Raw genomic sequence first — 24,632 nt, 5'->3', positions numbered from 1 at the left:
GGCGGTCTGGGAAAGCTTAATTTTATTTTATTTTCATTTTTTGGCATAATAACCACATCGTGGGAGTCCTGATGTGGTGCTGTAGGATAAGCACTGGACTGCTAATGGAAAGGTTGGTGTTTAAAACCTGCTGCTCCTCAGAAACCATACTTCAGGATGCTGTGAGTCAGAACCAACTCGATGGCATTTGACAACAATAAAAACTATCACATCATGGTAAATGGCAATGAAATTGAAGTTATCAAGAACTTCATTCTTCTTGGATCCATAATCCACACTCATAGAAGCAGCAGTCAAGAAATCAAATGACATTGCATTGGACAAGACAGCTGCCAAACAGCTCTTTATGGTTTTAAAAATGAAAGATGTCACTTCGATGACTAAGGTGCACCTGGCCCGTGCCATGGTCTTTTTAGGTGCCTCACATGCTTTTGAAAGCTGGGCAATGAAAAGAAAGAATTAGCACACTCAGTGTGTGGTGTTGATGAAGAAAACTGAGTTACTGTATACTGGTAGAAAAATGATAAATAGATCTTAAAAGAAATACAACCAGAGAGCTCCTTAGAAGCAAGGATGATGAAATTCTATCTTGTTTACTGAGTCACATCATCAAGAAACACCAATCTGTAGAAAAAGACGTCATGGTTGGTTCCGTGGAAAGTCAGCAAAAACTAGGAAGATTTTCCATGAGATAGATGACAGTGACCACTACAGTGAACCCAACATTAAGTATTTTCTTCTTTAATATCAGTGTAAATTATTCATTATACAAATAGTGAATTATTTTAATATGGTATAGGCAAAGAATATCGAATCCACCATAGACTGTTGAAGACTGAACAAAGCTGTCTTGGAAGACGTACAGTTTGGACACTCCTTAGAAGCGAGGATGGCGAGACTTTGTCTCTCATACTTTACACATGTCATCAGGAGAGACCAGTCCCTGGAGGACATATGCTTGGTACAGCAGAGGGTCAGTGAAGAAGAGGAAGCCCAGCATTGAAATGGGCATTGAAATTGACACAATGCCTGTAACAATGGGCTCAAACGTGGTGACGACTGTGAGGGTGGCAAAGGACAGGGCAGTGTTTGGTTCTGTTGACCATGGCGTCACTATGAATGGGAACTGACTCAGTGACAACTTGTAACAACAACAACAACACAGTAAGAGGTGGGTCTGGGAGAGAGGGACCCTGCCCAGTCAGTTACAGCCCAGCAGAACTGCCAAGTGTGCTTCCTGCATACCTCCTACTGGTCACCTCCTTGTGGCTCCAACAGATAAGCATTTCTTGCCTCTTTAAAAACCTTCTAGTCGTGAGCACCCTTAGCTGCTTTAGAAATGTATCCCACAACGTCAGGAGCATTATTCTTTCAGCTGAGTATAATCCACTCTGCGCTTTAAGTCTATTTTCTCTGTTATTCTCAAAGGAGAAGGAAATATACAGAGAGCATCCTTGATCCCAAAACCCGTCACAGGCTTAAAAGGCGCTATCGATGGACCCACGCTCCCTAGGCCCTTCATCCCTTCTATGCAGGGCAGCTTCTAGAGCCTCCGGGACAGCGGTCCGTACCCTCTCTTGACACGTGATAAAATATTAATCGAATTGGATCTCTGCAGTCTCCCTCACATGCATTTTCAATTTCCTCCCATCCCTGACACTGAGACCCACAGCCAGACAACGCACATTAATAAGGTAGTATGCCCAAGATATGGGAAGGTTTTTAACCCAAAGGATAGCCAGAGCTATCCTTTGGGTTAGCTCTGGGGGAGGTACTGAGAATAGAGACCCACATTTTCCCAGCTCTGGGTAGGCCCAGCCTGAGGTGCTTGTACAAAGTGAGATCATTACTTTCCATGTAACTTAAGTCAAAAACAACTAAATAAAGTCCTGTCTTGAGCTGTGTGCTTTGCTCATTAATCCATGTTGCTCTCTTCTCTGCCTCCTGTTCTCTGGCATCGTTCACACCTCACATTGTCAGGAAACTAAGTGAGGATGAGTCCAGGAGAGTCTTTCAAGAGGCAGGGCAGGAGGGCAGAGGGTCCACAGTGTGTTGCCCCATGATCTCCTTCCTCACTGACCTAACAGCTTCCCATTACAAATACTTTGCTCCAAGCCACACTCTATGAAGAAACCTCCTCGCACGCCTTAACTCACTTAATCCTTGCAACGACCTTTTGTACTAGGGTTTTAGGAATGAGGAAACTGAATTCCCGAGAGCTGTGGTGACTTGCTTGTGGTCACAGAATGATGAAGGGTCACCCTCTGTGTCTTTGAGAGCAAGGAGAGTTTCCTACCACTGAACTCCACAGCTTTCCAAGTGGATGGAGCTGCAGAGGCAGAAAAGACATATACTTACCAGTCAGCATCATGTGGAGCACAAAGCAGTTGTATCATCTCAGATGCTATCATCATACTCCCTGGGTCAGATGTTGGCTCTGTGTCACAGAATGGCTGTGTGACTTTGGCCAAGTTACTTTGCCTCTCTCAGTCTGTTTCCTCTCTCTGAGACTGTGGTGGGAATTAGATAAGATGTATACAAAATCACACAAGGCAGGCACATAGTGCATGGTGGGTAATGACCTGGAAAAGGAGCCCAAGTGGCACTGTGGGCTAGACATTGGTCTGCTAACTGCAAGGCCAGAGGTTCAAACCCACCAGCCACTGCACGGGAAAAAGATGAGGTTGTCTGCTCCTTTGAAGATTGATGATCTCAGAAACCTTACACAGAGTCGCCATAAATTGGAATCAATTTGATGACTGTGTGTTTGGATTTTTTTTTTTTTAATGACATGGGAAGTAATGAAGGGCTGTGATGAAGAGTAAGTACATCTTTTCAGGTGTGAGTGTGTATTTGTGAGTATGTATTAGAAGATGTGGGTGTTTTGCAGGTCTCCTTGAGAGTCTGGAGTTCCAACCTCCCAGAGCTGCAAGTTCAGTTGCCAATACCCCCAGCTGCCCTCTGCACTGTAGAATTATCTTCACTGGAATGGGAGCTATTCCTTCCCCTTGGAGAGAGCTTGGAGCCAGAGTCTGATCTGGGGGAAGAGGGTTACAGAAGGCTGGCCTGACAACATCAGGCTGAATCCACACCCTTGATTGCCCTCTTCCCCTGTCTGCCCTGCTCCCTGACTGCCTCTCTTCTGGTAAATCACATACTCAAATCTCTGCCTTGGGCTCTGCATCTGACAGCCCAACCTGAGATATGTCATACACACATATACACACAGCATATAAATGCACATTAAATTTCTGTTTATTAAAGGCAACATATTAGTTTGGTGTGTTTCTGCTTGCTGTGGAGTCCTGGTGTGCCACTGAAGCATAATCCACATACATCTAACAGATACCCACTACTATAGAGTAGATTCTAAATCATAACACCCACATATAGGGTTTCCAAGGCTGTGGATCTTCATAAGGACAGAAAGCCTCATCTTAATCCTGCAAAGCAGCTGGTAGGTTGGAACTACCAACCTTGCAATTAGCAGTCCAATGAGTGTTTATCCTAGGGTACCACCAGGACTGACTCCTTCATCCATATAAATACATACACATCCCTGACAGAAATGAACATGCATCTAACATGTATACACATGCATCCAATATATCAATACACATGTCTAACATATAAACATGCCCATCTAACATATAAATATTCATGGTTAAAGCATGTGAGTACTAAGTAAGTATGCCAACTTATATAAACATGCCTAACATGTACCCACACTCCTGATACATGTGCACATATAGTTAAGATACATACACTGCCCATTATAAATACATGCATCTAACATATATGCACATGCATAACATATTAAAAAGATTACCAGTGTGGCACTGTAGGATCAGCACTGGACTGCAAACTACAAGGTTGGCAGTTCAAACCCACGAGCTTCTCCTCAGAAACCCTATACAGGATTGCTATGAGTCGGAACTGGCACCTAACAACAATAACATGCAAAAATGCCCATTGAACATATATGTAACTTAGAGTCTAAGTACACATTTGTCTAACATATAAACATACAATGTAACATAAAATATAGTCTAACATATAAACACATATGGATTTAATATACACACATACATCTAACATAGATGTGTATATACAACTTTACCTATATTGTTGTTGTTAAGTGCCACTGAGTTGGTTCTAACTCACAGCAACCCTGTGTAGGGTTTCCAAGGAGCTACTGGTGGATTTGAACCTCCAATCTTGTATTTAGCAGTCAAGTGCTGATCCTACAGTGCCACACCAGCACTCCTTATATAAATCCTTTTCTTTATCTTTCTTTCTTTCTTTCCATCTTTCCTTCCTTGCTTTCCTTCTTCCTTCCTTCCTTTCTTTTTCTTTTTTTCTTTCCTTTCTCTCTCTTTCTTTCAAAATCACCTTCACTTGCTGCACATGGAGATTTTAAATCACTGAAAATAATTTCTTATCAAGCTAACTAAGACTATATACACCTGTTCAGGCTGACCTACAAATTCACTTCTTTAAAGACACTGAAACAGATCCCATGAATAACCTAGGTCTGCCTGTGTTTTAAGATGTGAAAACAGGTCATGCACCACCATTGCCTTGGGACCCTATTTTCTTCCCTGCCTGGTCCTGATCTGTCCCAACACACTCTTCTTGAGGGGTCCCACCCTCCCACCAGTTATGCTGGCTTCAACCCTGACCCTCATTCTGTTGCACTTTTACAGCAATGAAATTCAAGAAATCCCCAACTGGTGGCATTTACGTTGTGGTAGAAAATTCTGTTGGGCTGGATTCTCTGTATGTGTGTATTGACTGTATTTCCAGAAAGGCACTGTGTTTCTAAGAGTTGGCGTTCATGAAAGAAGCCTCGTGGTTCACAGGTGTACCCACCGTGTCTGCCCAAGTGATTGGAGATGGAGACAGTACCTTGCTGACCCTGTCCAAAGTGCTGAATCTCAGAGTTGTATCCAGCCAGGCAGGACAGATCTTCCTGTCCCTTCCAGAATCCTAGCTGGGATGAATAACTGTTTTCTGAGTATGGCAACTCTCCAACTCTTGTTTGAAATTTACTTTGCCCTTTACCAAGGTTGCGTGTTTTGGGACATTGCTCGGGATTGGTGGAGATCTGTTACCAAATCCATGAAAGATGGATGGAGTGACAGTCTTCTTGCGTTACAGTGCCGGAACAAAAATAAAACTGGGAAGTTTTTAGGTACTAAGATCTCTGCATCTTCTTCTTAGAGTGTGAATCTTCTGTGTGTATGTTGGGGGGGGGGGGCTAAGAGGAGACCCAGTTACAATTAGAGACATTTAAACTGCAGCATTTTCAGTGTGTGTGGATATGAGGCATGTGTGCGTATATATGTGCACATGCATGTATACTTTAATATATTTGGCATCCTCTTAAAAATAGTTTTCATTGAGTTGACACCAACTCCTGTGCTCAAAGAGCTTTCAGCAGCTGATTTTTAAAATAAAATCCAGGTCTTTCCCTTGAGGCATCGCTGGGTAGACTTGAACCTCTAACTTTTTGGTTCACAGTTGAGTGTGTTAACTCTCTGTACCACCCAGAGGATCCTATTGATGAGTTGTTGTTGTTACATGTTGTTGAGTCAGTTCTGATTCATAGTGGCCCTGTATTGGGTTTCCAAGGAGCAGCTGGTGGATTTGAACTGCTGACATTATGGTTAGCGGGCTAGTGCTGATCCTACAGCACCACACCAAGACTCCTCTGATGAATTGCATTCTTGTTATTCCTACTAAACATCAGGAAGATAAAAAGCATCAACTCATCTGAATGAACCTGTATAGCCCCAGCAATGTGGGCTCCAGTCTGGGAAATGTCATTCTTACTTCATCCTAAGCCACTTTGGGTTTGGAGTAAGAGTGACTTGAGTTGCGTGTCATCCACAGCATTCTGTATCATTGTCTCATAACATCTGTACACAGCTTTTGGGGACACCCTGCCACCTCACTGTACAGTAGTCCAGGGCATTTCTCCCCAGGTCTGCCTGTCCACACTGGGATTGGGACAAACTGCCCTGTGCATAGCTGCATGTCTGTCCTCTAGCCCTAACCTGGTAAAGGACAATGAGACTCCAAGTCACAGTAACAATTTAAAATGCCCACATGTCCCCAGATGCCCTTAATTTGATTGGGAAAGGGTTTGGGGCTGAAGCCCAGTGCTCTTGGACCTGCAGACCTTTTCCCTACCTTACACCTTCCAGGAGAAAGTCGTCCCTATGTCAAAAGAGGCTGTACTTCAGATGATGTGGAGACTGGAGCCCCTAGATTCAAGGGAAGTGAATAGTGAGAAATGTTAAAAATGAGAACTTGAGGTTTCCCTCTCGACTTGATCTAGCACTGAAGTTGCTATGAACCTAGAAAGATGTGGTGATATGCTCCCATAAAGATTGTTGTTGTTGTTGTTATGGTGATGTCAAATCAGTTCTGATTCATAGTAACCCCTTGTACAACAGAGTGAAAAACTGCTCAATCCTACACCATCCTTACAATTGTTGCCATGTTTGAGCCCATTGTTGCAGCCAATATCATTGAGGGTCTTCCTCTTTTTCACCGCCCCTTTGCTTTACCAAACTTGATGTCCTTCTCCAGCTACTGAGTCCTCCTGAAGGCATGTCCAAGGGACCTAAAGAGCACAGCCTAGCCAGTTCTTCTCTGTCACATGGTGTCGCTGTGAGTTGAAATCAACTCACCAAAACAAGACTTAGGGTTCCAGAGCCTCAGTTGCCCAGTCTCAGAGTGTGAGAAGTTGTAGTTACAGGTAGGGAACCTGTTGGCACCATCAGAATGTTGCGTTAAGAGACTTCAGAAGAGAGATCACTATCACTAAAGTTCACGTCATGCATTGTAGTTTATTTCTCTTTTTTTTTAAAAAAAAATACATAATTTTGTCATATTCTTTCTCATAAAGGGAACCTCATAAGTTAGTGAGGCTCTGCCCCATTTTAACCAGCACCCATCCCCAAATGTGCCTGGTTGTCAGTGGGATGTCCCAAGCTCCTTGTGTGAAAGACCTGCCCAGAATGTTCATGCATTTAACCTCTCAGTCCTGAGAACCCCTCTCTCTCCATTCCAGCCCCTGGATTATGAAATCTCTGCATTTCACACCCTGCTGATCAAAGTGGAGAACGAGGACCCGCTGGTCCCCGACGTCTCCTACGGCCCCAGCTCCACAGCAACTGTTCACATCACTGTCCTGGACGTCAACGAGGGCCCTGTGTTCTACCCAGACCCCATGATGGTGACCAGGCAGGAGAACATCTCCGTGGGCAGCGTGCTGCTGACATTGAATGCCACCGACCCCGACTCTCTGCAGCATCAGACCATCAGGTAGGGAGCAGGGCACAGAGGGAAAATGCTTTTCTCATCCAATTGCAGATGCAAAACACTGTTGAGTTAACCTCTTTGATTTTCTGGGTGAGTTGGAGGTGCATGTCATAATGCAGCTTTGGGGGCAGATGGTGCCAAGGGACCTGGCTCACTAGCAGACAATAGGACCTGTACACCTGGTCCCCAGCAGCTAGACCAGCCCCAGCAGGGTGACTTAGGGCTGTGTTCTCCAATGAGACCACGAAGTGGAGACAGCAGGTGGCGTCCTGCATCTCAGAAACATGGCCTGTCATTTCCTGACTTCTCTAGAAGAGTGTGGTATGTGTTTGTTACCGTCAAGTCAATTCTGATTTCTGGTGGCCCAGCGTGTAGCAGAATCAGAGGCTGCCCCACCCTGCGCCTACTGTGTGACCAGCAGCTCATTGAGTCCACTCTGTGGCCATCTTGTCTTTCTCGTTGAGCCGTTCTTTCATTTGCACTGATGCTCTGCTTAACCAGGGAGCCCTGGTGGGGTAGTGGGTTAAGCATTGGACTGCTAACCATAACATCAGCTTTTCAAACCCACAGCCACTCCATGGGAGAAAGGTGAGGCTGTCTCTCCCATAAAAACGAACAACCTCAGAAACTCCGTGGCACAGGTCCACCCTGTACTACAAGGTCACTATGCATTGGAATCGTTTCCACGGCTACTTTACCAAACATGATGTCCCTCTCCAGCAATCCGTCCCTCCTGATTCAAAATAAACTAGTTGAAGTCTTAGAAAATATTCTGTGACCGAGAGGGTTTTCAGTGCCTAATGTTCAGAAGTAGATCACCAGCCATTCTTCCTAGTCTCAGTCTGGAAGCTCTGTGAAATCAATCCACCATGGGTGAATCTGCTGGTATTTGAAATACTAGTGGCATAGCTGCCAGCATCATAGTAACACATAAACCACCACAGTATGACAACCGGTGGCAGACAGAGGGTGGAGAAATCTTTTCAATAACCCCATTTGGAAATAAGGGTAATGGCAGTTCCCAGGTTAGAAACGTCTGACTATGGACAACTCATACTTGTCCTTTAACTTCTACTTAACCATCACTTTGAAATGACTGAACGGACCCCTCCCCCTCCCAACAGATTCTTCCTCACAGTCATCTTCACTTGCTGCACATGCAGCTTTAAGCCAGGAAAAAGGTTTCGAGCATTTCCTTGTGCTAAAGTCAGAGCAAATAAGAACCGTGGGCACCTGTTCGACTGATGTACAAACTCCTCTGAAAGACACATTTAGCATCAGCTCTTGTATGTAACCCAGAATGGCCGGTATTCTGAATTCAGAGACTCTCAGAAACTTGCTTAAGGGCACTCAGCTTATTGGTGGTGTTGTTAGGTGTTGTCAGGTCAGTTCCAACTCATAGTGACTCCATGCACGCTGCCTGGTCCTGCAACATCCTCACAATTATTGTAAAGCTTGAGCCCATTCTGCCACTGTGCCAATTCATCTCCTCGGGGGGTCTCCCTCTTTTTTTCGCTGACCCTCCACTTTATGAAGCATGATGTCCTTCTCCAGGGACTGGTCCTTCCTGATGATCTATGTCCAAAGTCCATGAGACAAAGTCTCATCATCCTGGCTCCTAAGGAGCTTTCTGGCTGAACTTATCCAACACAGATTTGTTCTTCGGGCAGTCCATGGTGCTTTTAATATTCTCCTCCAACTCTAACTCAAACACATCAGCTCTTCTCTGGTCTTCCTTATTCGTTGCCCAACTTTCACATCTATATGAGGCGATTGAAAATACCATGACTTGGGTCAGGTGCACCTTAGTCCTGAAACTGACAGCGAAATCAGTAGCAGAAACAGGAACTATCTGGTTTCGGGGCCCAAGCTCTCGGCTCAAGACAAGTTGACTTGGAGGGAAAAGGAGCAGAGATGCCGTCTGGTACTTAGAAATGTGGGTTGGGTTTCTGCAAAACAATATACGTATTTTTTTCATCTTTGAAAATCTCTACTTTTACTTCTTCATCTCTGTCCAGTGCTTACAGAGTCATTTTTTTTAACTTTTTATTGTGAATTGAGTGACAGCTTACAGAACAGATCATCATTTTCACATTCCACACAATCATACTTTATCTTATTGGTTGTAAGTCTCCTCCATGTAACATCACTTATCCTACCTCCTCCCTGCCATCTTGTTTCTGTTCCTTGTTTCCCCACTCTTCTGAACTGTATCTTCAGGTAAATGCTGCCCTTTCCATTTTGAATGGTTGACCATTTGGCGGTGTGCGTACCTCACTGGTGGTGTTAGCCTCCATATATATGCATCCATTGTTTGACTACCAATTGAACCACAGTGCTGATTTCCGTTCCAGACCTGAAGCATAACCATGGGCCAAAGTCTTAGGGATCTATCAGTCTCTGTCTAAGCGATAAGACTGGTCTTTTTTATGATGCTGATTTTTGTTACACATTTTCAGAGAAGAATTTTTTTCTAATGAGGTTCAATTACGTTGTTACTTAATGACCTACAGTGTGTATAATGCTGCTGGATACAGGATAATCTGCATAGTATGTGGTTTCGTCATAAATCGAAATATCAGCATGCAGGTTCAAATGTCTGCTTCTGTCTGCAACAACAAGTTATTCATCTTTCTCTTCCAAGCTCTTATCTCCTTTGTAGACGAGGTACAAATCATGAAACATTAGACGCACTGATCATAAACATGTGTCCAGTTTCCTTGGAACACCTGAGAAGGTGGTATAGATTCGGTGTTGTGGACTAAGCCTTCAGACAGGAAAACAAAGTACCTTCCCCGTCGTAAAAGTGGATTTATTTCTTTTTTTGAAAACTTCGCAAAATGCCAGATGAACTCGATAAGGTTGTGAAATAAAGCCAGATCTTGTAATGATGTGACTCTGAAATAGCTATCCTTTTATTCTCCTTTTTATTTTTTTGCTTTTTCCCTCTTGCTTGGTACCTGGCAATGGAAACATGCAATTTCGACATGAAAAGACCCCTCTCCTTAAGTGCTGAGGTGGGAAGCTCCAAGCTCCACAGATAACGACCGGCTAGTCATGCAGGCTTGAGGTATCTTTAGGGGAGCATCACTGTCATTATATATATATATATATATATATATTGTTGTTGTTGTTGTTGAGTGCCATCGAGTCGGGTCCGACCCATAGCGACCCTGTACAGGGTTTCCGAGGGTGTAAATCTTTACGGGAGTAGAAAGCCTCATCTTTCTCCCGCGGAGCGGCTGGTAGTTTCGAACCGCTGACCTTAAGGTTCGCAGCCCGATTCGTAACCACTACGCTACCAGAGCTCCTTATATATATATATATATATATATATATATATATATATATATAAAGGGTGTAAGAGACGACTGCTCACCTCAGGAAAATGGAATAAATTAAAGTAGGATTGGCATGCTGAGGCTGGGACTGTGCCCAGCGTGGAAGGGTTAATGCCACACACCAGGGCAAGTGGAGGTGTCACGGATGGGGGCACAGAGGGGAAGGTGGACCAGTTTGGCTTCTTGGATTAGACCAGCTCTGGCTAATGTACATGGAGACCCTAGGTAGCACAAATCGTTAAGTTAGTGGTTTGAAGCCACCTAGAAGTGCCTCAGAAGAAGCACCTGGCAATCTCCTTCTAGAAGGTCACAGCCAGTAAAAGCCTATGGAGCACAGTTCTTCTCTGACACACATGGGTCATCAGGAATCAGAGTAGACTCGATGGACAGTACTTTGGATTTGTTTGGGTAGGTTTTAGGTTTGGCCGATGTCTGAAAAACAAGGACTTTATGGGACAAGTCTAAGGGTAGTGTATGGATTAATAATCATTTGGAGACCAGGCTGGGAGCAGGTAGGACTGGGGGTTCCAGGCAGATTCTCGGGAATAGGAACAGGTTGGACCCCATAGAAAGAACACAGTTTCCAGTTCATGGGTCACACAGCTCAAGGTTCAGCTTCCCAAAGGCGAGTCTGCTCTGCTGATCTTGAGGCAGAAGACGACCCTCAGGGTGGCTCGGCTCAGGGTCAAGTTGGTGGTGTGTCTCACTATGACTGCCCACCAGTGGACTGAGCAGGAGGAAAGGTCATCCTGCAGAAAACTGTCCCAGCAGAGTTAGAGGGCAGAATTCCAGTCTGCGGGGGAGGAGATGACTGGCAGGAGGTCATGAAGGAGCAGCAAGGCCAGGATCTGTAGCGGGAAGGGACCACTAGCAATGCCAGTCCTCCACCCTCTTCCCCACCAACAGAGCAGCACACATCCCAGGTCTGAGCCCCAGTGTGCCAACGTGGGACAAGACCCGTCCCTAACCCAAACACATCAGATGGGATAAGATGTGCTGACAGACTCCACCCTGGAGCCCATCTGGGGTCAGCTGCACCGAACCCATGAGAACTTGGAGGGTGACTCCTCTAAAAAACCCAGGAACTCCTCCCAGAGGGTGGGAATGGATGCTGAGGGGTCCAAGAGCAGAGGCCTAGTGACCCAAGCTCAGCTTCCTGCATCTTCTCAGAAAATATGGTGGCTGATACACCTACGAGTTCCTGCCTTACCAACTGGTCTGCACATTTATAGCAGATTCCATTCCCAGCCTTGAAACAGTAGAAATGGAGTGTGTATAAGAGACAGAGAGAGAAATTTTTCTCTCTGGACTGATTCCTCAGTCACCACCTCTCTTGCTGAAGCCAGAGTAATCCCAAAGCCCCCTTTTCCAGGTCCCCACTAGATCTCCTCTCCCCCACTTCCCATGTCTGACCTTCCTTCGCCTCCCTTCTCCTGGTTCCAAGCTTAGCCAAGGCTACAATAATCCCATCAGCAGGCTGTGCTGTTGTTGCCAGGGTGCCAGGAAGCAAAGGCTCCTTGTTCGCAGACTATGACCCTGGACACAGAAGTGCCACCCCGAGGGACTGTGTGCAAGGATGGGGGCAAGATGATGAGAAATGCTGCTGGCAGACGCTTTTCTAATCATCTGCACTGGACTCCCAGAACTCCTGGGCAGACATGATGACCTCCTGGGCTGGGCTATTGCTGTTTTCTTAATGATTCTTCCTGAAGTGTGTGTGTGGGGGTGGGGGGGTGGACAAGGGTGGGACTGACTGCTGGGAAGGGGAGCTGACGCAGACATAGGTGTTTGCCCACCCACACACACTGTCTCCACTGCCGTCTGGCCCCAACAAGCTGGATTCCAGCGGTAGCAGCCAGTGGGGCTGTCTGGTCACTCGATGAGTGTGGCCATCTCTGTGTCACTGTGTGTGGGTGGGTGTGCATGTGTCCCCATCTCTGGGTCCCTCTCTACTGAGTCTGTTTCTCTATCTTTTCATTGCCCTGCCCACCTCATCTCTTTCTCTCGCGCTCTTCTCCATCTCTCCATTTTCCTCTGTGTCCCACCTCCCTCCTTCTCTGTTCATCAGTCCCTCTGTGGACTCCCCTTTGTCTCTGTCTGTGTCCATTGCCTGGTTCTTTCTTCTTCTCTCCTTTTCTCCCCTCTCTACTGCCTTTTGTACTCAATCATTCATTCATTCATTCATCCACTCATTCTCTCCCCTTCCCCACTGACTCTCAGCCTCTCCGCCACATGTATTTCTGCATCTCTCCTTCTGTCTCCCAGTCTGTGGTTCTCCATAACCCAGTTCCAGTCCTTCTATCTTCTATCACAGCACAGCCTCAGCTCGGAAGAGCCTCGGGGGAGGGATTCCACTTGACCAGAGTCATGAGAGTCCAGTTGTCACATAGCGGCGGCAGCAGCAGCAGGTGGTCAGATTTAGACTTCCTTTCATGATTTCTAAACTGGTGTCATGATCACAAAATCCTCCTCTAACCCAAGAGAACCTAAATGTTGCTGTTAATATCTACCATGTCCATTCCAACTCATGGCAACACCACATATAACAGAACAAAGCGCCGTCTTCACTTGAACCACTGTTGGGTTCAAGTCCAATCTTGTAACCATTGTGCATGTTGACTACCTCCCTACCTGCATCACTTACCTCCTAGGACTGTATTGGACAATGTTCTACTGTCACCCATTGGGTTCTCATGCTGCTAATTTTCAGAAGTGGATTGCCAGGTCTTTATTCCTAGTGTGTCTTAGTATAAAAGACCCACTGACCTATGCATCCTGGGTATCCCTGCTGGCATTTGAAATATCAGCGGTATAGCTCTCAGCATCACAGCATCATACAAGCTACCACAGTGCAACAGGCAGAGAATAAATATTAACTTATCCTAAAACAAAACTTCTTCTCAGCTCTACTTTCAGTTGGCAATGATGCTAACTAAGACTTGCTTCAGCTTTGAGAGTAGAAACTGCCCTCCAGGTACACAAGACAGGAATCCGATATCTCCTGATAATATTGGGGTATGCCTGTCTCAGGAAGAACAGAATCACCCAGCCACACGTTTCTGAGCTAATTATTGTCAGAGAGTAGCATTCCCTGATAACGCTGCTAGAATGCAAACGGCTGCATTTAGTACCGGAGCAGTATCAGGGAAATGAGTCATAGGAGCGGACCTTTGCGGCAGGCTCATGCACTGGGTTGCTTGGGGGCTGGAAACAGCAGCTAAGTTAGTCTGAGTGGTCTGAGCAGACTTATTTCACTCTCTTAACAATCAAGGGGTTTCTTTTATGGCAGCCTGTGAGCAATTCCTATTCCAAACATTGTTCAGATGGAACCCATCCCATCCGGGCTCTGTGGTAAACAGTTTTGCAGCTTCTGGCCCCACATGGAGTATAGAAGAGATGTGCTTAGAAAAAATATTGTCCCTGCCCATGTGAAATTGCCTATCAATCACTGTTGTTGTTGTTGTTGTTAAGTGCCGTGGAGTCGGTTCCAACCCATAGCGACCCTGTACAGGGTTTCCGAGGGTATAAATCTTTACGGGAGTAGAAAGCCTCATCTTTCTCCCGCGGAGCAGCTGGTAGTTTCGAACCGCTGACCTTAAGGTTTGCAGCCCGATTCGTAACCACTATGCTACCAGAGCTCCTTTATCAATCACTAGTCTATCACTTATTTAGTGGTCTATATGTAAAGGCAAGTTTAGGCCTGGAAAAGAAATCCTGGTAGGTCTGTAAGATAAGCAAGGTTGACAGTTCGAACCTACTAGTTGCTCCACAGGTGAGAATAAGGTTTCCAGCCTCTGACACCCTATAATGGGTTCTTGTGAGTCAGAATTGAATCAGTGGCCGTGGGTTCGGTTTGGGTTCTTTTAATCGGCCTGAAAAGAATTACTGGTGGTGCTGTGGGTTAAGCATTGGGCTGTTGACCCCAGGGTTAGCAGTTCAAACCCACCAGCTGCTCCACGAGAATAAGACGAAGCTTTCTGCTCCCTTAAAGATTCCAGTTCTAGAAACCCCATGAGGCAGTTCTAGCCTGTCCTGTGAGGTCACTAAGGGTTGGAATCTGCTAGACAGCAGTAAGTTTTTCAGCCTGAAACTGGGTGGGAAGCTGTGTTTTCACTGATGAAAGAGCTGTTGTGTGCTGCTGGGAGCCTGCTGTCTCCTGGGGGAGCTTACAGTCAAAAGAAGAAGAACATTCATTCGCTGCAGATAAAGATGCCTCTGGGGAGGGAGGGAGCGGGAGGCAATAAAGAAGGAAAAGGGAAGAGGAAGGAGGAGGCAGAAGAAAAGCAGGGAGTCAGGAAAGGAAGAAAATAAATCGTTTCCTTGAGAAGTAAGAACCATGATGCTCAGCCAGGGAGAAAAGGGGAGGGGGGGGAAACACTGGCATCAAGTTGGATCCAACTCCCAGTGACCGTACAGGACAAAGAACAGCTGCTCCTTAGGGTTTCTGAGACGTTAATGCTTTACAAGAGCAGGCAGCCTCTCGTTCTCTCGAGAGGCTGGTAGGTTTGAACCACCGACCTTGTATTTGGCAGCCCAGTGCCTGGTCCACAGTGCCACCAGGGGAGTATCTGCTTCCTTCAGCTTTCTGAAAATCCCTTCAAACAACTCATCGCACTCTTGGGCGCTGCACTCAACTGTCCTTCCCTTGTGGACTTCGGACTTGCGTTTGTGTCCTTCCAGGACAAATCGCCAGGACCTGCCTCATTAATACCATCTAATTAATTAAGCATGTGAGGCCCAGCACCCAGCTCTTCAGAGTCCTCAGGGACCAACAGAAATGCTAACGACCCGAAGGATAATCTGTTGGCACCAGTATTTGAAAAAAACAAAAGCAGCAAAATCAATACATTGCAAGTCATAAATATCCAGGGCATGTAGAACTTAACATCATGACAACTTTAGCATGACGAATTTATTATTTCTGGAAATGTCCTCACATTGGCAAACAATTTGTAGATCTCCACTTGCGAGAATCCCTGAGTATGCAGCAGAGGAATTTCAACATTTATTAATGAGCTATATGCCATGTCACCAAATCATTTTAATCACCCACCTACTGAAACCCACTGCCAGGGAATCGATTCCAACTTCTAGCAAGTCTGCAGGACCAAGTGGAAGCACTCCTGAGGGCTGCCAACAGGACTGCCAGCCATTGCAGGAGCAGACTGCCTCGGGGAGCTCTTGCAATTTGAATCACAAAGACATGAAACTGATTTCAGAAATTTCACAGGAAAAGGTAGCCGTTGCTATTGTGTGTGTATTTTAATATGATCATCCTGGTTTGGGGTCAGAAAACAAAGAGAAAATTCTAAGAGACTCAAAGGTCTTAGAGTACCTGGAACCCAACACCGCCTGTCACAAGACCGCACTAAGCCTGTTACTGTCAAGTCGATTGTGACTCATGGTGCCCCCATGTGTTACATAGAGAGTAGATTTGAGTCCTGGCTTTTCTTAACCTGGAGTCTTTACAGAAACAGATTGCCAGACCTTTCTTCCGCAGTACTGCTGCTAGGTTTGAACCAGCAACCTTTTGGTGACCAGTTGAGCACAAACCATTTGCGCCACCCCAGGGAACTTGGCATATGACCAGTGTCTAGAAAATGTATGTAGAATAGATTAATGGCAGCCACCCTGTGCTTGTCTGTGTGCTGACGTTCTGTGCATACGCAAACACACCAAAGCCCACTGATGGTGACCCTGTGTAGGGTTTTCAAGACTCTAAATCTTCACAGGAGTGAGCCATCTCATCTTTTCCCATGGAGTGACTGATGGATTTGAACTGCTGACATTTAGTTTGCAGCCCAGTGCCTTACTCACAGTGCCACCAGGACTCCCTAAGCAGACATAAGTTATTATTATTCAAACACTGACAGACCTCTTCCAGGCCTAATGGCATTGCACATGGGCTGGCTTTAAGCCTAGCCAGTAAATTGTAAAGTGCCATGGAGTTGATTCCGACCCATAGGGACCCTATATAGGGTTTCCAAGGAGCAGCTGGTGAGCTTGAACCACTGACCTGCGGTTCAAACGGCTTTGCAGTCTGATGCATTAGCCCACAGCACCACACCAGGACTAGGGAACCATGAACTGCTCAGAGGGGTCGGCTGGCCCTCGTCACCAAATTCCCCAGAGTCGTGAATGCGGCATTCAGGACCTGTTTCTGCATGCCACGTCTTCTGCATCCTCAGTCCAAACTGAGCCTGTCCTTGGAACACAGACTACCTGGATGAGCTCCAACTCCGACAGTTACTGCTCCCTTTGGAAATTTTAACCTCCTTTGTCCTGATTTATGTGGGGCTCCGTATTTTTTTCAGTCATTTCCCTCTTATCCCTCCTCCTCTGAACCAAAGTGCTTTTTAGCTCCATGGTAGATGCCAAACCTGGGTTCCACCGGTAGAAAAATGGCAGATGGGACGATTAAAATTCAGGCCTAAAAGATGTGTTAAAAATGCCCAATTTCAGTCTCTGCCTATCTTCCTATTGACTCATGGGGTTCTTTTCTTTGCCACATTGTTTAATACTGAGGCACATTCAGAGTAAATCGCAGCAAAAATTATGGGAAAGTGAGCTAAACTGCCTGCCGGCTACAGGCCTTGGTGTTCATTCTCCTCTAAGACCTTCAGAAGTGGAAGGCAGGGGAAAAAAAATATAGGTTCCGTGGAACATGTAGATTTCTCTCATCCCTGGTATTCTCAAAAATGCTCCAAACTGGCTAGCATCTGCCCATTTATGGAAAGGAGTAAGGAACATGTCAAACCTCTCCATCAGAATGTGGTTATTTCAAGACCAGATTTAAGAGTTTAATTTGTGGTACAGACTCCCACCCTTTAAATTTTAATCAGAAGTTAAAGGCCAAACAATAACATATCTACCTGGGGAAATTAAGAGAATTGTCCCCATCTACTCAACTATATTATTAGCACTCAATCTTAATTAAATGTGGTTACTGGATTCAATAACAGGGTTTGGGGAGCGGTCAGAGGCTTATTTTTGTGTGCGTTTTGTTTTTTTCATGAGTTAAGATATTTCATTCCTGAGCTGCCGACAACACAGAGCTCAAAACATAAATGAATTGTTTACCGTGAGACCTCTGTCATCTTTTAATTAAAATGATGTTCTTCCATCGGACATTTACTATGCTAATACGTTTTACCGCCAACTGTGCCATGGAAGTTTTAATTATGGAAGCAAATATATTAAAGCAATTCAGTCTACTTCTCACTAGTCAGATTTTCTGTTCAGAAGATGCCAGTAAGGAAGATGTTGTTAAGTGTTGTCAAGTCAGTTCCGACTCATAGAAACCCTGTATAAGGTTTCCAAGGAGCAATTGGTGTGTTTGAACTGCCAATGCTGTGTTTCACAGTCCAGTGCTGATCCTACAGCATAAGGTCTAATAAAGGCATCTCATATTTCAACGCTTTACCATCTTCAGTGGATAAAGATAGAGTGGTCAGAATTTAGAAGGTTTCATTTTCACCTTCACCTAGACTTGTTGGCAGTGCTTACAATGAAAGGGCTGGCCATTTGACTACACTGTTGAAAGGTTTTGTTGTTTTTTTTACAAATCTCCACCTTCTAAAAATTCTTTCAACAGATGTAGTCAGACTTCCCTTATTGAAAACTTGGTTTCGATTGGCTGTGTTGGGTTATTCTTATGATGTTCCTTCTCATCAGCCCTGAGGAATTAATTCTAAGAATCGATGTAGAAAGTGTGGACAGAAATAAATGTTGTTTATTGCCCAGTGTTTGCTGAACTTTTCCATCAGCTCAGCTCTTTACAAAAAGGAAAGGAAGATGTTCATAAAGATGTTTGAAACAGACAAGGATTGTGACAGACACTTGTCTTAAGAAAGTCACACATTTCAGGAGGGTCACAGATGTCAGTTAAATAGAGAAAACAGCTGATGTGTTTTAATATCTCTGTCTGTCAGTCATGCCCCTCACCACCACCGGTCCACCAAGGAACACATCTCGGGTTCTCACAGAGGGCTTGTCATGTATTAGCAGGAATACAGATGAGGAAACCATAGGCAGTGAGTCATGTGACTCACTGAAGACACACAGCTTATCACGGGTTGCCCGTTTGCTTTCCAGATGAATCCAGATGCTTGTGTTTTGGGTAAGGATGTTTTAGTCATGTTCTTTTGCATGTGTTTAATGTGTGGCTTTCCTTCTGCATGCTAATGTGGTTGGCAGGAATCTCATGATAAGGTCCACCGATAGAGCTGGTTTTAAATGAGATTTGTCCCTGTATAAAGCTGCTTGAGTGAGAAGGGGGGTCTCTGGGCTTACACTGGGACTACCCAAAGGGTAAGTGGTTCGATCCCACCTGCTATGGGAGAAAGATATAGCAGTCTGCTTCCATAAAGATTTCAGCCTTGGAAACCCCATGGGTTGCTGTATGTCAGAACTGATACAACAGCACTGGGTTTGTGATGGGGTTACTCGCTGTTCTGGATTGAATTATATCCTCTCCCAATAAGCAGTGTTGAAGTCCTAACCCCTAGTACCTGTGAATGTGACCTTGTTTGGATATTGGATCTTTGAAGATGTTATAAGTGAAGTTAAGATGTCAGTAATGCGGGTCTTCATCTAATTGTAGCTGTATTCACACATTACAGTATTTTGGTGAGGCTCACCACTCGTCTGTCAGTTTGTCATACTGTGGTGGCTTTTGTGTTGCTGTGATTCGGGAAACTATGCCATGGGTATTTTAAATACCAGCTGGGTCACCCACAGTGGACAAGTTTCAGCTGAGCTTCCAGACAAAGACAGACTAGGAAGACAGAAAGACAGACTACTTTTGAATATTTTATCACTGAAAACCTTATGACTAGCAGTGGAACACTGTAACATCACACCAGAATATTGAATACTGAAACGTAATGAAGAGCACCAGGATATTGTCAGATGTAGTGCTGGAAGATGAGCTCCTCAGGTTGGATAGCACTCAAAATAAGACTGGGGAAGAGTTGCTGCCTCAAATTAGAGTTGACCATGATGACGTGAACGGAATAAAGCCCACGGGATCTTCATTTGCTGATGGGACACAACTCAAATTGAAGAGAAACAGCTGTAAACATCCATTAATCATCAAAACATGGAAAGTATGAAGTATGAATCTAGGAAAATTGGAAATTGTCAAAAATTAAATGGAACCCATAAACATTGATATCCTAGGCACTAGAGAGCTGAAATGGCCATTTTGAATCTGATAATCAAATGGTTTACCATGGCAGGAATGACAAATTGAAGAGAAATGACATAGCATTCATCATCAAAAACAACATATTAAAGATCAGTCATGAAGTACAATGCTGACTGTGATAGCATAATATGCATATGCCTAAAGGGAAGACCAGTTAATATTACTATTATTCAAATTTACACACCAACCACTAAAGCCAGTGATGATGAAACTGAAGAATTCTACTAACTTCTTCAGTCTGAAATTGATCAAACATGGAATCAAGGTGTATTGATAACTGGCACTTGGAATGTAAAGGTTGGAAACAAAGAGGAAGGATGAGTGGTTGGAAAACATGGCCTTGGTAATTAACAGAAATGATGCTGGAGAGCGCATGATAGAATTTTGCAAGACCAATGACTTCTTCATTGCAAAAAACAACATAAAAGACATTTCTTAAACAACACAAAAGACAACTATACCCTTGTACCTCACCAGATGGCACACACAGAAATCAAATTGACTACATCTTTGGAAAGAGACAGTGGAAAAGCTCCATATCATCAGCCAAAACAAGATCAGATGGAACAGACTGTGGAACAGACCATCAATTGCTCATGTGCAAATTCAGTCTGAAACTCAAGAAAATGAAAACAAGTCCAAAAGAACCAAAATACGACCTTGAGTACATCCCACCTGAATTTAGAGATCATCTGAAGAACAGATTTGATACATTAGACACTAAAGACTGAAGACCAGAAGAGTTGTGGGATGACATCAAGAGCATCAAACAGAAAGAAAGCAAAAGGTCATTAAGAAGACAAGAAAGAAGGAAAAGACCAAAATGGATATCAGAAGAGACTCTGAAACTTGCTCTCCAGTGTAGAGAAGCTAAAGCAAATGGGAGAAGTGAGCAGGTACAAGAACTGATCAAGAAATTTCAAAGGTCAGCTCTAGAAGACAAAGTCAAGTATTATAACGAAATGTGTAAAGACCTGGAGTTAGAAAACCAAAAGGGAAGAATACACTCAGCATTTCTCAAGCTGAGGGAACTGAAGAAAAACTTCAAGCCTCAATTTGAAGTATTGAAGGATTCTCTGGGCAAAATATTGAATGATGCAGAAAGCATCCAAAGAAGATGGAAGTCAGTGTATCAAAAAGAAACCGTCAATGTTCAACCATTTCAAGAGACAGCATATGATCAAGAGCCAACGATACTGAGGAAAGGAGCCCAAGGCACCAGAATTGATGGAATATAAATTGAAATCTTTCAACAAACTGATGCAGCACTGGAGGCACTCACTCAACTATGCCAAGAAATCTGGAAGACAACTATCTGGCCAGCTGACTGGAAGAGACCCATATTTGTGCCCATTCCAAAGAGAGGTGACCCAACAGAATGTGGAAATCATCAGACAATATCATTTGATATCCCATGCGAGTGAAATTTTACTAAAGGCAATACAGACACGGCTGCAATCTACATTGACGGAGAACTTCCAAAGGGTTCAGCCAGATTCAGAAAAGGACATAGAACAAGGGCTATCATTGCTGATGTCAGATGTATCTTAGCTGAAAGCAGAAAATACCAGAAAGATATTTACCTGTGCTTTATTGACTACACAGAGCTTTTCTATTGTGTGGATCATGACAAGCTATGGACAACATTGCAAAGTATGAGTATTCTGAAACATTTAATTGTGTTCATGAGGAACTTGTACATAGACCAAGAGACGGTTGTTTGAACAGAACAAGGGAACGCTTAATGGTTTAAAATTAGAAAGGGTTGTGTTCTTTCACCATATTATTCAGTATGTATGCTGAGCAAATAATTAAAGAAGCTGGATTATATAAAAAAAAAAATTAGCATCAGAACTGGAGGAAGACTCATTAACAACCTGCAATATGCAGATGACACATCCTTGCTTGCTCAAAGCGAAGAAGACTTAAAATACTTACAGATAAAGATCAAAGACAACAGCCTTCAGTATGGATTGCATCTCAATGTAAAGAAAATAGACATCCTCACCACTGGACTCATAAACAACATCCATATAGTTGGAAAAAAGATTGAAGTTCTCAGACTTCATTTTTCTAAGATCAATCATCAACACTCATGGAAGCAGCAGTCAAGAAATCAAACGACATACTGCATTAGGCAAATCTGTTGCACAAGACTTTTTTTAAGTGTTGAAGAGCAAAGATGTCAGTTTGAGGACTAAGGTACGCCTGACCTAAGCCATGGTATTTTCAATAACCTCATACACATGCAAAAGTTGGACAGTGAATAAGGAAGACCATAGAAGAATTGATGCATTTGAGTTATGGTATTGGAGGAAAATATTTAAAAGTACCATGGTCTGCCAAAAGAACAAACCAATCTGTGTTGGAAGAAGTACACTCAGAATGTTCCTTGGAAGCCTGGATGGTCAGACAACGTCTTTCACACTTCAGACATGTTATCAGTAGGGACAATTTCCTGGAGAAGGATATCATGTTTGGTAAAGTGGAGGGTCAGAGAAAAAGAGGAAGACCCCCCATGAGATGGATTGGCACAGTGGCAGCAGCAATGAGTTCAAAGGTAGCGTCGATTGTGAGGTTGGTATAAGACCAGACAGGGTCTTGTTTTGTTGTGCATAGAGTCGCTATGAGTAAGTACCAACTCAATGGCACAACAATTGTTGGTACAGAAAGTTAAGCTCTTGGCTACTAAACTAAAGGTTGGTGGTTCAAATCCACCCAGAGGCACCTGGCAATCTATACCCAAAGGAAAAAAAACCTATGGAGTACATTTGTACTCTGACATGTATGAGGTTACAATGCGTCAGTGTGGACTTGAGGTCACGTGATTTGGTTGTGAGCGAAAAACCAGAGAATCTGGTTGAAATACTCAAGAGTAGCGCCTAACGTGTTGTTATTCTTATGTACCATCAAGTTATTCCAACTCATAGTGACCCTGCCTAGGGTTTCCAAGGAGCAGCTGGTGGGTTTGAACTGAAGACCATGCAGTTAGCAGTGCAGTGCTGATCCTACCACGCCACACCAGGAGTTCAAAGAAGCACTTGCCTGTGTGTTGTTGTTGTTGTTGTTGTTGTTAAGTGCCATCGAGTCGGTGCCAACTCATAGCGACCATATGCACAGCAGAACTAAACACTGCTCAGTCCTGGGCCAACTTCACAATTGTTGCCACGCTTGAGTCCATCGATGCTGTCACTTAGCCAATCCATCTCGTTGAGGGTCTTCCTCTTTTTCTCTGACCCTCCACCTTACCAAACATGATATCCTTCTCCAGCAACTGGTCCCTCCTGACAATATGTCCGAAGTATGAGAGACGAACTTTGGCCATCCTGGTCTCCAAGGAGCACTCCGGCTGCACTTCTTCCAACACAGATCTATTGGTTCTTTTGGCAGCCCATGGCACTTTCAATATTCTCCTCCAACACCATAAGTCAAAAATATCACTTCTTTTAGTCGGCACTTTATTAGCTGATTACCACTTTTCCCACCAAACATGGAACTCGTCGCTATTCTTTGGGGGTAGCTCTTCCAGGAAGAAAGTCTTTGCCTAGACACTGTGCAGCTCATACTTTCTGGGAAGCCAGCCTTTGAACATAGTTTGTAAGAAGTCAGTAGAAGTTGGTGGCTCGTCCCCATAACGATGGTGTTGCATGTTTGCTCCTGGACAACTTTGCTCACCCCCAAGCCAGGCCAACGTATTCCCTGACTAAAACCTCAGTTGGCAGTTACTCCACAATTCCTGGAGCAATTTAAGGGAGCAGATAGAAGTTTCTAAGCAGTACCATATTTGTACACTGTACAGAGGTTGTTTCAACAACAGCAGCAAAAAACAAAAAAAAACCCTGGCATGAGACATTCCTATGAATGCTATGTGCTTTATTTTCCTGGACCAATTCTATGTGAAAATACAGTAAGTTTTATCATCTGGCACTAGCTTACCTACAAGTGAGCGCTCGGAGCCCAGGAGCGCCACAGAAACACCATTACAGGTAAAATCTCAGGTATTGAATAAGGAAGGTGCGTGGCTGGGCTCTTTGGGACAGGTGCACCTGATTTGGTAGTGTCCCTATTGTGGTTGTTGTGTGTTGTTAAGCGTCATCGAGTTGGTTTCGACTCATAGAGACCCTGCTTAGGACTTCCGAGGAGTGGCTGGTAAACTTGACCCACCAACCTTGCAGTTCAAACAATCGTGTACTCCAGAGCATGACCCACAGCACCACACCAGTTTCAACAGAGCATGCGTATGCCATGGTTGTATTTTCTGCTAGTTAAGTGTTTTCTGTTCCCAGTTTGGGTGTCAGAATTCAGTTGATGAGTGTTTTAAGATGCTCTGCACAGCACATGATGGTCAACAAACTACACCATGTCCTGTAGTGCTTCCTCCTCCTCAACAAGTCTGGGACCTGGACAAATGGGCTAAGTGAAGTGATACAAAGGACCCTGGGGTCTATGAGCAAAGAGGATCTTCCGATTCAGACCCTCCAGTTATTTCCAGTCTGTTCTTTGTCGGAGCGGCCAACAACAGAATCCAGCATTGGCTTGATTTTGATTTTGATTTTGGGGGGTTTACTTTTATCTTCTTTTTTTTTTATTTTTTTGAAGTTTTTATTGTGAATTGAGTGAAAGTTTACAGGGCAGATCATCAGTTTTACATTCAACAAATCATACACCTTATTTCATTACAATGATTATAATCCCCTCCATGTACCATCAGATAACAGTAGTTCTCTATATTCACTTTAGCTCTTTTTTTT

General features: G+C 44.3%; 1 protein-coding gene across 1 annotated transcript in view; it reads left to right on the top strand.

Moving 5' to 3' along the window:
- Positions 1-24,632, top strand: part of CDH13 (cadherin 13) — a 1,415,213-nt gene that overhangs the window by 1,309,820 nt on the left and 80,761 nt on the right. The window contains exon 10 of the mRNA XM_006860296.1: positions 7,082-7,335. Coding sequence (XP_006860358.1) covers positions 7,082-7,335 — 254 coding nt within the window. The remainder of the gene's footprint in view (positions 1-7,081; positions 7,336-24,632) is intronic.

The sequence above is a fragment of the Chrysochloris asiatica genome, unplaced genomic scaffold, assembly GCF_000296735.1.
Source record: "Chrysochloris asiatica unplaced genomic scaffold, ChrAsi1.0 scaffold00037, whole genome shotgun sequence".
NCBI classification, from domain to species: Eukaryota; Metazoa; Chordata; class Mammalia; order Afrosoricida; family Chrysochloridae; genus Chrysochloris; species Chrysochloris asiatica.
Note: the sequence above shows the minus strand (reverse complement) of the source record. Positions and strands in the feature narration are given on the sequence as shown.